Source organism: Elephas maximus, chromosome 1, assembly GCF_024166365.1.
Source record: "Elephas maximus indicus isolate mEleMax1 chromosome 1, mEleMax1 primary haplotype, whole genome shotgun sequence".
Lineage (NCBI taxonomy): Eukaryota > Metazoa > Chordata > Mammalia > Proboscidea > Elephantidae > Elephas > Elephas maximus.
The window spans coordinates 72,983,992-72,998,796 of NC_064819.1; the positions used below are offsets into that span (position 1 = coordinate 72,983,992).

Consider the following 14,805-nt stretch of genomic DNA (forward strand, 5'->3'; position numbering starts at 1 on the left):
CATGTCATAAATGACAACCCAGGGGAAATAACCAAAAGTCATGTCATAGACAAAGGACAAGTCTCCTTAATGTATGAATACTTTTTTAGTATTAAGCAGGAGAAGAGAAACTTATAATAGAAAAAATGTCAAAGAACCCAGTGGGAGAATATTGGGTTGCAGTGTACCCAATTTGGTTGTATGCCTTTACCTGATAAAGCTATGGCACAGAGTCTGCTTCGTTCATGTGGAGGACACCATTTTTCCCAAAGTGCATACTGACCCCCCAATCCTGATCCCTAAAATAAAAACAGAGTTCTTAATCTGTGATACCATGAAGAAATTTATATTCAGCTCAGATTTATAAAATATCTAGGTACCTGGCTTATGCCATGGACTATTCGAGTTACAATGAGAACAGTTAGTCCAAGATCAGCTGCCAGAGGGGTACAAAGAATGAGAAGTGAAGATCCAAACAAAGCAACACCAAACACTCGCTTTGTTCCTACTCTTCCAGCCAGGTATCCACTGGGAGCCAGAGTCAATATTATGCCATAGTTGACAGAACCAAAGATGATACCCTGGATTTCAGGGCTCCAATTATATACAGGGACCTTAAAGAAACAGAGAAGGCTGTAGTAAGCCACTTACAGCAAGGTTCTTACATACCTTAAGAAGCTCCTTTAGATCTATCACTTGCTTTGAAATCAATATTTTCTCAATCAAAACTTTTTAACATATAAACTTCGGGAAAATAAACGTCCAAACAAACAGCAACAACAAGAGCACAACTTGAATCTTGCATTGCTTACCCCTGCAGGAAGACTATTTGTGGCTTTATTTGGGCCACCGAACGAATTCACAGGCAGCCCCTCGGTGGAGACATTAACCTGAGGCTGAAGGTCTGTGTTGTTGACCATGGCTACCATGGTGATGTTCATGATAGTATTTTGTGACATCAGTATGATGTTGCAGAGTTGTAGGATGAAGGCCACTCCATAGCGAACAGAACATAGACTTTGAACTGCAAATATTACAACATTAGTTACATTAGGGCTTTCCTTATTAATCCAGCACTTGTTTTTTTATAAGTAATGATATGGAAAGGTACTGCAAACCATCATCTGATGATTTAAATGGAAATTCTATTGACTTTGGAAAAGAAGATAAAACAGAGGAGATCACTGACTCCAAGGGTCTTTTATACCACACTCCCTGACTTGCATATGTGTGTGTGTTTTCCACATGTGTATATGTGTGTGTGCACGTATATGTATGTGTGTATATATGGAGTATATATACATTATGGAAACTCTGGTGTCGTAGAGGTTAAGTGCTACGGCTGCTAACCAAGAGGTTGGCAGTTTGAATCCAGCAGGTGCTCCTTGGAAACTCTATGGGGTAGTTCTACTCTGTCCTATAGGATCGCTATGAGTCGGAATCGACTCAATGGCGGTGGGTATACATAAGTTATATATATAAAATTTTATAATATATAACACATTATATATTATATATAATATCACATATTCCAATAATATGCTTTAAATATAATTTATAGATATAATTTAAACTTTGGGGAAGTTGTTCATTGGTGTAGATGATTATTCCACTCATATGTCTTCAGCATTGAAAACAAAATTTCATTTAAGTTTTGAATTAAACTCTTAGAAATATTTTTCTTGTCAGTGAAATTGACACCTCAAAACAGGGAAAAAGTATAGAATAATGGAAAGAGAAACAAAGAGAGCATTCAAATAATCTGTATTTGTACTTATAGGAAAGAAGGTTTTAAAAGTAGAAATCTCATTCTCCTTTTCCCAGATCCTGGCTGTATTGTCTAAAGAATGTAACACATGGGGAAATTAGCTTTTGTGATTGAAATTAAAGAAAAGAATTGTTCAGAAACTGAAATGTGAGGTAAATTGGTTATATATGTATACTCTGCAAATTAGATACATGTACACTGCAAATTAGATCAAACCATACAAAAACCCCATAGACTGGTTCTCCAGTGAGCAGAAGACACCCTGTCCAAAGAACAAGTAAGATGTGTAAGTCAGGAAACCATATTTACCTGGTCTCAGATTTCTTTTCAGGACTTCAGCCAGGGTCGCTCTTCAGGACTCTCTCCACCCCCTTCACTTTTTTCCCAATGGCAAGAGAAGGGACTTATTAGATCAATAAACTTGGATAAATAAATTTAGTATATGTAGCTCAGCTCCTTCTGCAGTCTGATTGAAGACTATCTACTCTCCCACCACGTACCTAATTTAGCAGATCTAGGCTCTGCCCAACAGGGAAGTCTGGGTTTGTGCAGCTCAGCCTTCGCCTGGATAGATGGTGGTGGTTGTTTGCCATCGGGTGGATTCTGACTCATAAGGACCCTATATGATAGCGTAGAACTGTCCCATAGGGTTTCCTAGACTGAAATTTTTAGGGAAGCAGATTGTCAGGTCATCTCTCCTAAGGTGCTGCTAATGGATTCAGATGGATAATCTTTCTGTTAGCAGCGGAACACTTAAACATTGCACCACCAGGGCTCCTTGCCTGGATAGATAAACCCGTCCAGTTCAGGAGAAACATTAGGGAGCTGAGTTGACCACTCTTCTAAGACATGTTCTCCAGTCCAGCTTTTATATCTTCAAAAATCACTTAACAAATGCGTATTGGACACCCCCAATGTCAGGGTCTTGAAGTATAACAGGAAACAAAGCAGATAACTAGCCCTGCTTTAGTGGAGCTCACATTCTAGAGGGGAGCACACAGTATGAAAAACAAAAGAGCAAATCATATAATGTATTAGATGGTGATAAGTACTGTGGAGAAATAAAGTAGGACAGTAGGATGGGCAGAATCTTAATGAGGTGCCAGAGCTGGTCATGTAGTTATTTGGGGAAAAGGCACACTTACTAAGGTGAACAGCCTATGGGAATGCCCTGAGGCTGGATGGAGAGTGTCTGCTGTGTTCAAAGAACCAAAAGGTGGTGAATAGGACAGAGCAGAGTGATCCAGAGGTAAAAGAACAGATACAAGGTAAGAGAGATAATGGAACCTGGAACATTTAAGGCCACATGGGCTACTGTATGGAGTTTGTCTTAGACTTCGACTTCAAGTGGGATGAGAGCCATCTGAGGGATTTGAACAGAGGAGGGATATGATGTGACTTCCATTTGGAAAGGATCTTTTTGGCTGCTGAATTGAGAACAAAACGATAGGGGGAAAATGCACTTAGGAAGCTACAGATTATTATTTTTTTGTTCCACTAAAAATCAACCGATTAACCAATCAACTAATCAAAATTAATAGGTCTAAAATTAAACTCCTGAGCTGTTCTCAAACTTGCTCCACCCAGAGTCTTTCCCAACTCAGTTGATAGAAATCCTATCCTTCCAAACACTTTGGAATTATTCTTGATTTCTTTCTTTCACACCCTCCACCCAGTCTATATGGAAAATACTGTTGTCTTCACATTCAAATTGTATGCAGAATCCAACCACCTATCAGGACTACTGCTGTCACTTGGTTTAGGGCTCCTTCTGCACGGTTCTAGGTACCAGCATATTAATATTTTGTCAAGAGTTTTGCAATAGCCTTCACCTTAACTTCCTGCTTCCAATCTAGTCTCAACATAGCAGCTTGAAGGCTCTCCCCAACCCAAAACCATTGCCGCCGAGTCGATTCCAACTCATAGCGACCCTGTATGAAAGCTCTCATCATACCATAAATCAGATCACCTCTCATCTGCTCAAAATCCTCCACATGACTCCGCTTTTGTTCAGGTTAAAAACTAAAACCTCTATAACAGCCTACGGAAATGAAATATTTACACCCTTTGTCTCAGAAATTTAACTTCTTGGGAATAAACCTTAAGGAAATAATTTCAAATGTGAGCAGGTATTATGTTAAAGGGTGTTCATTTATCTTGTTTTATTTATAATAAGCGAGTAACAAAACAAAACCCCACAACATAAATATCCAATCACAGACAGATTTTTCAGGTAAAATACTTTATCTATTAGATATGTTAGAATAATAATAATGTGTATCCTTTAAGAATAGTGATTGTGAGTATTATAGAGCAATATGGGAAAGCTTGTGTGGCCAAATTAAAAAAATATATAACACAATATACACAGTACAAGACTATGTAAAATATGAATAGGAAAGTGAAAGAAAATGAATAAAACAAATTATAGTAGTTGAGTAGGCTGGTGAATTACAGAATTTTTTTATTTCTTGATTTTCAAAGTTTCTGTAATTAGCTTTTCCTACATTAGTGAATTAAATAATAGGATTATGTTTACAAGATTATATGCAATAACAAGCAGGATACACAATACTACATGTAGACAATTTGGTAGCAATTATCAAAAATGTAAATGCATATAGACAAAGATTAGAAGGTAATTATCAAAAATAGAAGAATTTTTTTTTTTTAGGAATAGTATTAAAAATTAGTTTCCTTTATCTATTTGCCAATATATGTTAATGTTAATTTATTTTTTAAAAAAATTAAACAACTTACAAGACATAAATTCATTTCTTTGCAATAAAACATTATACATAAAGAATCCACCTTAAAGTCCTAAATACACGCAGCCAAGGTCAAGTTTACCTTTCCTGGGAATGAGCTTCTCATCCAATTGCATGTCTTGGGAGTGCTTACTCTCCCCTTCTGTGGGGCTCAGCTTTCTTGTTGTGGCCATCTCCTTTCTCCTCTCTTGGTGACTGTTTTTCACCTACCAAGGAGGAATGAAATCCACAGGGGTCAGCTGAGAGAGAGAGACACCTTTGAAACACAGTGGGCACCAAACAAACAAAAGCTGGGCTATTTCATGTGGATGAGGTGCAGGGAGGCTCATTACCCCTTTTGGCTCAATACACCAGGTGTTCTGCAGCTAAGTTTTGGAACTGTTTATTACTTAGGATTTAGAGCACTCACTGTGAGCCAGTTTAAGAGCACTGGCTTTGGGGCTAGGCATTCCCAAGTTCAAATCCAGGCTTCTGATTTACGTACTGTGCCAAATGCCATAAAGAGCAAATTTCAGTACTTCAGTTTTCCCATCTGTTGTTAACAATAACTATTATTATTTCTTTTTCTTCCCTTATTGCACTGTCTGTAATCTCTAATAAAATATTTAATAGACATGGGTAGGAATGGACATCCTTGCCTTACGTTAAAGAGAAAGCATAAATTCTTTTACCACTAAGTGTAATGTTAACAGTAGGTTTTTTGTAGATGCCCCTTAACAGGTTGAGGTAATTCCCTTCTATTGATATTTTTCCAAGAGTTTTTAGCAGGAATGCATGTTGGATTTTGTCAAGTGCTTTTTCTGTGTCTATTGGGATAATCACATCATTCTGCTTTTTAATATTGTAATACAGTAAATTACATCGGATCATTCTTGAATGTTAGACCAACCTTGTGTTACTGAAATATATCTCATTTGATCATGATGTTTTATTCTTTTAACATATTGTTACAATCGATTTGCTAAAATTTTGTTTAGAATTTTTTCATTTATGTTCATAAGAGATGTTGAGCTGTGATTTTCCTGTAATGTTTTTCCTTATTTTTAGTATCAGGGTAATGCCAGCCACTTAGAAAAGATTGAGAAGTATTTCCTATCTTCAACTTTTTTGGCAGAGTGTCTGGAACTGGCATTTTTTCTTCTTTAAATGTTTTAAAGAATTAATCAGTGAAGTCGTCTGGGCCTGAAGTTTTCTTCAGTGGAAAGGACTTTATGTACAAATTCAATTTTTTTTTTAAAACAAATACAGGGCTATTCAGATTATCGCTTATTGAGTGAGCTTTGGTAGTTAGTGTCTTTCAAATAATTTGTCCATTTCACCTAAGTTGTTGAACTTATTGCCATAAAATTGTTAATAATACTCCTTTATTATCTTTTTAATATCTGTATAATCTTTAGAGATGTCACTTCTCTCATTCTTAATATTGGTGATTTCTGTAAGCTAACTTTTTTGTGATCAGCCTGGCCGGAGAATTAGTGACTTTCTTAATGTTACCAAACAACCAGCTTTTGGTTTGGTTGAATTTCTCTCTCTTTTTTTTTTTTTTTCTGTTTTCTATTTCACTGATTTTCCCTTTGATCATTATTTTTCCTTTCTTCTGGTAATTTTGGATTTAGTTTCTTATCTTTTTCTAACTTTCAGACATGGATTCTGAGGCCATCGATTTGGCACCTTCTTTCTTTTCTAACAGGCATTTAACATAAATTTCAAAAAAAAAAAAATTTTTTTTTTTCTTTTCTACCAGGCATTTAACATAATAAATTTCCTCCTAGCTACTGCTTTAGTGTAACGCCACAAATTCTGACATGTTCTGCTTTCATTACCATTCAGTATAAATTTTTTTCTAATTTCCTTTTTGATATCTTCTTTGACCCATGTGTTATTTAGATGTATGATATTTAGTTTCTAAATATTTATAAATTTTCCATGAATCTTTCTGTCACCAATTTCTAATTCAATTTCATCGTGGTTAGGAAAAAACTTTTGTGAATTGAATCTTTTTTAAATTCATTGAAACTTGTTTGAAGGCCCAGAATCTGATCTGTCTTGGGAAAGTTTTCATGTGCACTTGAAAAGAATGTGTATCTGTTGGATGGAGCATTTGATAAATGTTATAAATGTTAATTAGCTCAAGCTATTTGTTATCATTGTTCAAATTTTCTACATTCTTGTTGACTGTTCCACTTGTTTTCTTAATTATTGAAAGTAGTATTGAAAATTCGGACTATGATTTTGGGTTTACATATTTCTCCTTTTAGTTCTGTCAGTTTTTGCTTTATGCACTTTGAAACCCTGCTATTAGCTATATCAACACTCAATATTGTTCATCCTCTTGAGAAATTAATCTATCATTATGAAATTGCCTTCTTTATGCTTGTTAACATAGTTTGCTTTGAAATCTACTATGTCTGATATTAAAATAGCTATATGAACTTTCTTTGAACTAGTGTTAGCATGGCATGTCTTTTTCTATCTTTTTACTTTTCCCTATTTGTGCTTTTATATTTAAAATTCATTTCTTTTAGGTAGTATAGAGTTTGGCCTTGCTTTTGTATCCACTCTGATAATTTTTGCCTTCTAAATTGGGGTGTTTAGACCATTTACATTTAATGTGATCACTGATATGATTAAATTTAAATATATCATCTTTCTATTGTCTTATCTGTTCTTCATCCCCCCCCTTTTTTTTTTGGTCTTCTTTTGAATTAATTGTATATCTTTTGATATCTCATTTGATCTCCTTTGTTGTAGCTACAACTCTTTGATTTGTTGTTTTAGTGATTTCTTTAGGGTGTATAGTATACATCTTGAACTGCTTAGGTACAGTGTCCTGAGAACTCTGGCCTCCTTTGTCTCTTTTGGCTCCTAACTCCAACTCCTTAACTCAAGGAGTCTTCAGGCTCTACGGGGCTTCATCCCTCCCTGTGCCATGGCCTGGAAATTCTCTCAAGATATAAGCTGGGGCCATTGTAGGGCTCACTTCATTTATTTCCTGTCTTTGAAGGATCACTGTCCTTTGTTACCTGATACTACTTGTTGCCATAGGGTCAATTCTGACTTATGGAGATCCCATGTGTTACAGAGTAGAACTGCTTCTTGGCTATAATCTTAACAGAAGCAAATTATGACGTCTTTCTTCCACAGTATCACTGGATGGGTTTGAACCACCAATCATTAGGATAGTAGTTGAGCACAAACGGTACGCACCGCCTTGCCTGGTATCAAATGTCTTTGAAAAACCTTGTTTCATATATTTGCCTGATATTTTTGGTTGTTTCAGGTGATAAAGTATATCCAGTCTGTCTGAGTTACCTAGTGCTGCCATAGCAGAAATACCACAAAAAAAAAAAAAAAAAAGGGTAGCCTTAAAAGCCTTAGAAAACATAAATTCATTTTCTCACAGTTCAGGAAGCTAGAAGTCCAAATTCAAGTTGTGACTGTAGAGGGAGTCCTTCTTTGTCTATTTCAGCTTCTAGTAGCTGGCAATCCTTGGAGATCCTAGGCTTATAACTGCATTTGCCATGTGTATCTGTCTTCATACGACATCTTCCACTGTGTGTTTCTGTGTCTATTCTGCTCTCTTTATAATTCAGAAGCGATTAGGTTTAGGACCCACTCTACACTGGTATGGCCTCATTTACACACACACATGCACACACACACAAAAAAAACCTTCATACAAGGTTATATTTACAGGTATTAAGATTTCAGCACATATTGTGGGGGGATACAATTCAGTCCATAACATTGTCCCTATTACTCTACCTTATCTGAAAGCATCTGACTACCTAGCCATTTTAAAACTATTCCTTGCTTCCTAGAATCATAAAATATTCATACCCATCTTGTTTATTCCTGGCCCAAGACATGAACCAGCAGCTGCACTCCAAGAAGCAATGATTCACCTTAATAGAGAGTAGTGTTAAAGACCCAAATCTGGACTCTACATATATATATATCATATATGTCATTGGGTCCAATAACGTTGATGTAAGGCTCATTTAGTAACATGAGTTACAAGTTTATAAAGATACTTCTAATTAAACTGTTATATTGTTAATCTTTTAAATTTTTTTCAAATATTAAAATTTATTTAATCTACATCAACCTAGATTTATAAGTCCTAGAATTGTACATGTCCTTCTCTTAAAATTTTTGTGTCTCACATACCACCAGCTATGGTCAATTATTGACACAAAATTGCTAATGCAAGCTCCTAACTTCCACAGTTCATGTCTGTTTTGCTCACTTAGATATCTCCAGCACCTGGCAGAATTTTTGGTTTGTAGTAGGTGTTTATACAGTTCTTAAACAACCAACAAGTGTGATTTATAAAAGCTTTCAACCTGAACATGATTGCTTGAGGTAAAACTTGTAGAATCTTTTAGGAGCATTCTTATTTGGGTGGGGTAAACATCAATGCATTGTCATATTTTAAACTCAGTATTTATTGACTTGGGAAACCCTGATGGTATAGTGGTTAAGTGCTACGGCTGCTAACCAAAGGGTTGGCAGTTCAAATCTGCCAGGCACTCCTTGGAAACTCTATGAGGCGTTCTATTCTGTTCTGTAGGGTCACTATGAGTCGGAATCGACTTGACGGCACTGGGTTTTATTTATTGACTGGAGCCCTGGTGACAAAGTAGTTAAGTGCTTGGCTGCTAACTGAAAGGTCGGCGGTTCAAGCCCACCATCCACTCCATGGGAGAAAGATTTGGCGGTCCGCTTCCGTAAAGATTACAGCCTTGAAAACTCTGTGGGGCAGTTCTACTCTGTCCTATAGGGTCTCTATGAGTAGGAATTGACTCCACAGCAATGGGTTTATTAATTGATTAAATAATTACTTTTGTAAAGTGTCACTTCATTCAGCCAGCCTGCTAACATCTCTTTTAAAACATAGCCTCATCCACATTTTAAAAACCTCCAAGTCATTTTGAATATATTTTATCTAAATTAATGTGACTTGAATGAAATACTCATTTCCTGTGGCAACAACTGACAAGAACATGAGGTTCCTTATTACACTAAGTTTGACCAATATGTTCTTATGCAAAAACTTACACTAATTTAAGGAATATGAAGTTAGCACAACTATAAATGCAGGAAAAAAATTTATGACTCATATTCTCTTAGTACCAATAAACCAAGTGCCATTACAACAAAGGCAGCCCAGCCAGGAAAGAAGAAATTGCAGGGCCAAACTTGTGCATTTATAGATGAAGAAATGAACAATAAATGAGTCTGGCAATGAGTAAGGATTCCCTGTGCCTCAGAACCATGCAAAAAACAAAAACAGAAATCCCTCAGTCTTTAGACTTTGTCTCACATTGAAGTGTGGCAGGATTGAAGAAAACCTGGGGTAGAGTATCTTACTAGCTGTCCCGCCATGTTTATATGTGGGTACTCTGCAGTTATAATAGGGCCAGGATTTTTTTTTTTCCCCCTTTGCTCTTCTGGTTCTTTATTTTTTAATTTTATTTTCCTTTTTCTCTTTTGGTAAGTTTCTTAAAAAACAAAAAATTTTTTTTGAAACTTTTCCCAACTAGAATAAAGGAAGGTTGAAATTGTTTGCTCTGGGAAGAATTATGGTATACACAGTATCCCTGCAGACCAAGTGTGGTGAGGTCAGCATCCTTCCCAGCAAGATAACATAGGAGAAGTCAAGTATGTGGGCTTGAGGGGTCAGCAGGGCTCATCCAAACACATGGAACATATTTTAATACCAAACCTGTTGCTATCGAGTCGGTTCCGACTCATAGCAACCCTATAGGACAAAGTAGAACTGCCCCACAGGGTTTCCAAGGAGCAGTTGGTGGATGCCAACCTTTTAGTTAGCAGTTGAGCTCTTAACCACTATGTCACCAGGGCTCCTATTTGAATACATATTGACAAAATCTTGCCATTTGGCATCCTAATTTCATAGTGTGACCAGGTCATTTGAGAACAGGGCTTTTGTACCCAGGCAAATTACCCTGATTCTAAGCGCAAAGATTGGGTGCCAGCTAAGGACAAAGATAGAGCCACTATGCATCATCTTTTGCAACTTGGCACTTCTGAACTGGAATATGTTGTTTGCATTGAGGGAATTTCAAGACACCCAGTGGTAAACCAAGGACAGGCTCAGGTAACACAGCATGGGAAATGCAGTGTCACCATCTCCTCTTCCATGTGCACTTCCAACCAGACTGGTGGCCTTTTCGCCAATCTGGACTTCTTCCAGGTGACTGTCTCCTATTTCAACAGCTCTCTTCATTTTCCATCATTGATCTAGAAAACTGTGCTGGCCATCTGGGTCAGAGGCTGGATGGTGTTGTATGTGCTGTACCTGGCACCCTGAGAATTTTCTGGTCTGATGCAGAGTACATAAAGAATTTTCTGGGTGTCAGCTTCCTGCAGAGATGATTAGGTTTAAATGCAGGGTATGTCCTACTAACACCACCCTTCCTACCTATCTGTGAGATCACAGGTGCCATCAGAGTTTCAGCACCTACATTCCCAAATCTCTCCAATTACCTCTCACTGCTGCCCTCAGCCCACCTGCCATCTTGTGCTGACCTTGGTGATGGTTCTACTGACTTATCTCTACATTTCCTCTCCTATCCCTGCCATTTTCACTTGATTAAATTTTGTACCATCTCATTGGCTCTTCATTTTGCATTCCTTCAGAAGCTGTCTTAGGTCACAGCCACCCCTGTCCTGTGTCAAAGCCCTGGATCCTGACTGACCTGGCCAGGGTACTGAAGCAATGACCTCAATTACAAAAGGCTGGAGTCCTTCAGCACACTTTACTGTAGCAGATCTGCACAGGAGACAAGCCCAGTACAACCTTCATGGGGGTCAGTGAGTCTTCAGGTAAGAGATGGAGATGTGCTTGCCGATCCTTTCTTATCTGAAACGTTTCTTTACAACTAGCTTAGAGCTCTTCTTGAGTGTCCCACCAGCTGTTTGTATAACATAATGAGTCAGCCCTTGACTCATGTTGACCCCGTGAACAACAGAACAAAACTCTGCCCAGTCCTGTGCCATACCATCTCCATGATCAGTTGTGGACCGTTGTGATCCATAGGGTTTTCATTGGCTGATTTTTGGAAGTAGATAGATCACTGGGACTTTCTTCCTAGTCCATCTTAGTCTGGAAGCTCCACTGAAATCTGTTCAGCATCAAACAAACACAGCCTCCACTGACAGACAGGTGGTGGTTGTACATGAGGCACATTGGCCAGGAAACCCAGGTCTCCTGCATGGAAGGTGAGAATTCTACCACTGAACCACCACTGCTCCCACAGAAGTAATTATAAAAACAAACAAAAAAAACTCATTGCCATTGAGTCAATTCCGACTCAGAGAGACCCTGTAGGGGTAGAACAGCCCCACAAGGTTTCTAAGGCCATAATCTTTACAGAAGCAGGCTGCCATATCTTTCTCCCACAGAGCCGCTGGGTGGGTTTGAAACTTTCGACCTTTTGTTTAGCAGCCCAGCACTTAATCTCTGCACCACCAGGTCTCCTGAAATAATTTTAGCTACTATTTATTAACTATTGTGCCAGGTATTTTACATTAACTCCAGATGGAGATATTACTGACTGTCTTCATCCAGGTCACCCAGTTAGTACACGAAAACTGATATTTGTTCATGAACCAGTTTGACTCCCCCAAAATTCAGCTTTTAAACATCTTATAACAGTACCTGTTTCTTGGAAATGTCTTCTACAGTTGGCACTGTCTACACTAGCTAGTCTGAAAGTTTATGGGTAATTAGGGACAAAACTTTCTGCTTCTTGCTTTTACCTCTTTTCTGTCTGCCTTGTTAAGGAGTTAGCAACTTTTATATTTTCTCTCACTTTCTTTTTAATCAATAAAAGAAAACCTGGGATATGGGGAGTATATAAAAGGTATCAGTTGTTACGCAGTAAGGACCCTTAGAGGTCTGTGATATCAAAGTTTTCATCTTTTAGGAGAGGAAGCAGATCCCCAGAGAAGATAAGTGACTTACCGACTTAGTATCTGAGGAAGGACTTCAAGGTAGAGCCCTGCGTTTCTTTCCTGCTCTCTTTCTTTACCTCCTTGCCAGCAGAAAGCTTTGGCATTCAGTTCTTTGGATGGCTAATCATTAACGAGATATGTAAAAGTAGACTTTGGAGAAGAGCTTCTTGCCAAGTCACCTTCAGAGACATTTTCAGAAAGCCATCTCTTCCAAGCTTGCAATCAAACCTCCCTTTGCAGCTCTTCCTGCTTCTCTGCTGGTGTAAGTTTGTCACCCTTTCTGCTCACATGAGCCTCAGATGCCTTGTCTATTTAAGACATCTGCATGAGGTCAATTTGTTTTTTGGTGGCTTTAATGTCTTTGGTTCTATTTTTTAAAGATTCAAAGAGGGAAAAGATAATATTAGAATTAAATACAAGATTTTAGTATCTTATCATTTTTTTCTTCTTCTTTGAAATGTGTAACTTGAACTGCGTTGCTTTCCCTGGTTCCCTTCTCTTTTCCTCACCAGAAGAAACAATCTTTTTTTTTTTACTATGTATATGTGCGTTCAAGGAGCCTCCTGGGTGAAACAAGTGGTTTTCCATCAGCTGCTAATTGAACCCACCCAGGGTTGGCAGTTCAAACCCATCCAACATCTCTGCAGAAAATGGGCCTGGAGATCTACTGCCATAAAGATTACAGCCAAGAAAACCCTATGAAGCAGTTCTACTCTAAAATACATGGGGTTGCCATGAGTCAGGGGCCAGAGTGAGGGCACCTAACAACAACAAAGTGTGTTCACAAACTAAAAAAAAATAATAATAATGCTTTGTATTATCTCTTAAACTTGCATACATGCTAACACAGCATATGGACCATTCTGTAACTCATGTTGGAAAATTAATATCAAAACGAAAGTCATTGCCGTGGAGTCGATTCCCATTCATTGCAACCCTATAGGACAGAGTAGAATTGCCCCATAGGGTTTCCAAGGAGCGGCTGGTGGATTCGAACTGCCGACCTTTTGGTTAGCAGGCAAACGATTAACCACTGCACCACCAGGATTCCAAGTTGGAAAATAGGCAACATGAATTTGGAACAAATTGAGACCAGACTCCTAATTTCTCTTGTTGATACTTATTTTCATCTACACTCCCAGACAATTGGAAAACACCCTCATTGCTTCCTGAGCTTGTGTGTAGTTCCCCTGGTCCTTGTCTCATAGCTGAGGCAACACCTTCAGATTCCCAGCTTTGCACAGAAAGTTAATTTCCAGCTCCTTGTGTGGTCAGGGCTTGTGCCCCAGACTCCTTTCCCTATATAAGCATTAGAATCAGACTTTAGCCAAGGAAAGTTAATCTGGATTCTGCATTCCCATGAGCTATCCTGGCTTTAGCTGTATACTGAGAGAGTAAACCACCAATATAACTATTTGGGCTGTATACCTATTTGAGCTGTGTCATGGATTGAATTGTGCCCCCCAAAAGTATCTGTCAACTTGGCTAAGTCATGATTCTCAGTAGTGTATGATTGTCTACCATTTTGTCTTCTGATGTAATTTCCCTGTGTGTTGTAAATCCTATCACTATGAAGTAATGAGATGGATTAGTGGCAATTGTATTGATGAGATCTACAAGATTAAGTAGTGTCTTGAGCAAATCTCTTTTGAGATATAAGAGAGAAGTGACCAGAGAGACATGGGGACCTCATATCACCAAGAAAGCAGCGCCTGGAGCAGAGAGCATTCTTTGGACCTGGGGTACCTGCTTGGAGAAGCTCCTAGTCCAGGGGAAAATTGACAAGAAGGATCTTCCTCCAAATCCAACAGAGAGTGAAAGCCTTCCCCTGGAGCTGACACCCTGAATTTGGACTCCTAGGCTACTAGGTTGTGAGAAAATAAACTCTTTGTTAAAGCCATCCACTTGTGGTATTTCCATTATAGCAGCACTAGATGACTAAGACAAGCTATGTACCTATTTGAAGTGAATTCCCATTGCCATCAAATCTATTCCAACTCATGGTAAACCAATGAGTTAGAGAGCAGAACTGTTCCAGAGGGTTTTCTTGGCTGAAATCTTTACAGAAGCAGGTCACCGGGTCTTTCTTCCATGGTGCCCCTGGCTAGGTTTGAACTGCCAACTTTTTGGTTAGTAGTCAAGCACAAACTTTTTGCACCATTCAGGGACCTTTCGAACTGTATAGTAAAAGGGTAAACCACCTGCCAGGACCCTATACAGGTGAGCAATGGAAGCCTGACAGATCCTATCACTGAGATCAAAAATTCAGAAGGAGATGCCAGAGTCTCGGTGATTCAGAGCTATTAT

The 14,805-nt window shown here is 38.3% G+C and overlaps 1 protein-coding gene across 1 annotated transcript in view; it reads right to left on the bottom strand.

Moving 5' to 3' along the window:
- Nucleotides 1–12,702, bottom strand: part of SLC17A3 (solute carrier family 17 member 3) — a 40,458-nt gene extending 27,756 nt beyond the window's left edge. The window contains exons 1-5 of the mRNA XM_049874951.1: nucleotides 12,509–12,702; nucleotides 4,598–4,721; nucleotides 792–1,003; nucleotides 360–593; nucleotides 191–278 (exon numbers count right to left, since the gene is read on the bottom strand). Of these exons, the coding sequence (XP_049730908.1) occupies nucleotides 191–278; nucleotides 360–593; nucleotides 792–1,003; nucleotides 4,598–4,688 (625 nt within the window). The 5' untranslated portion in view covers nucleotides 4,689–4,721; nucleotides 12,509–12,702. The remainder of the gene's footprint in view (nucleotides 1–190; nucleotides 279–359; nucleotides 594–791; nucleotides 1,004–4,597; nucleotides 4,722–12,508) is intronic.
- Between the last annotated feature and the right edge of the window lie 2,103 nt (nucleotides 12,703–14,805).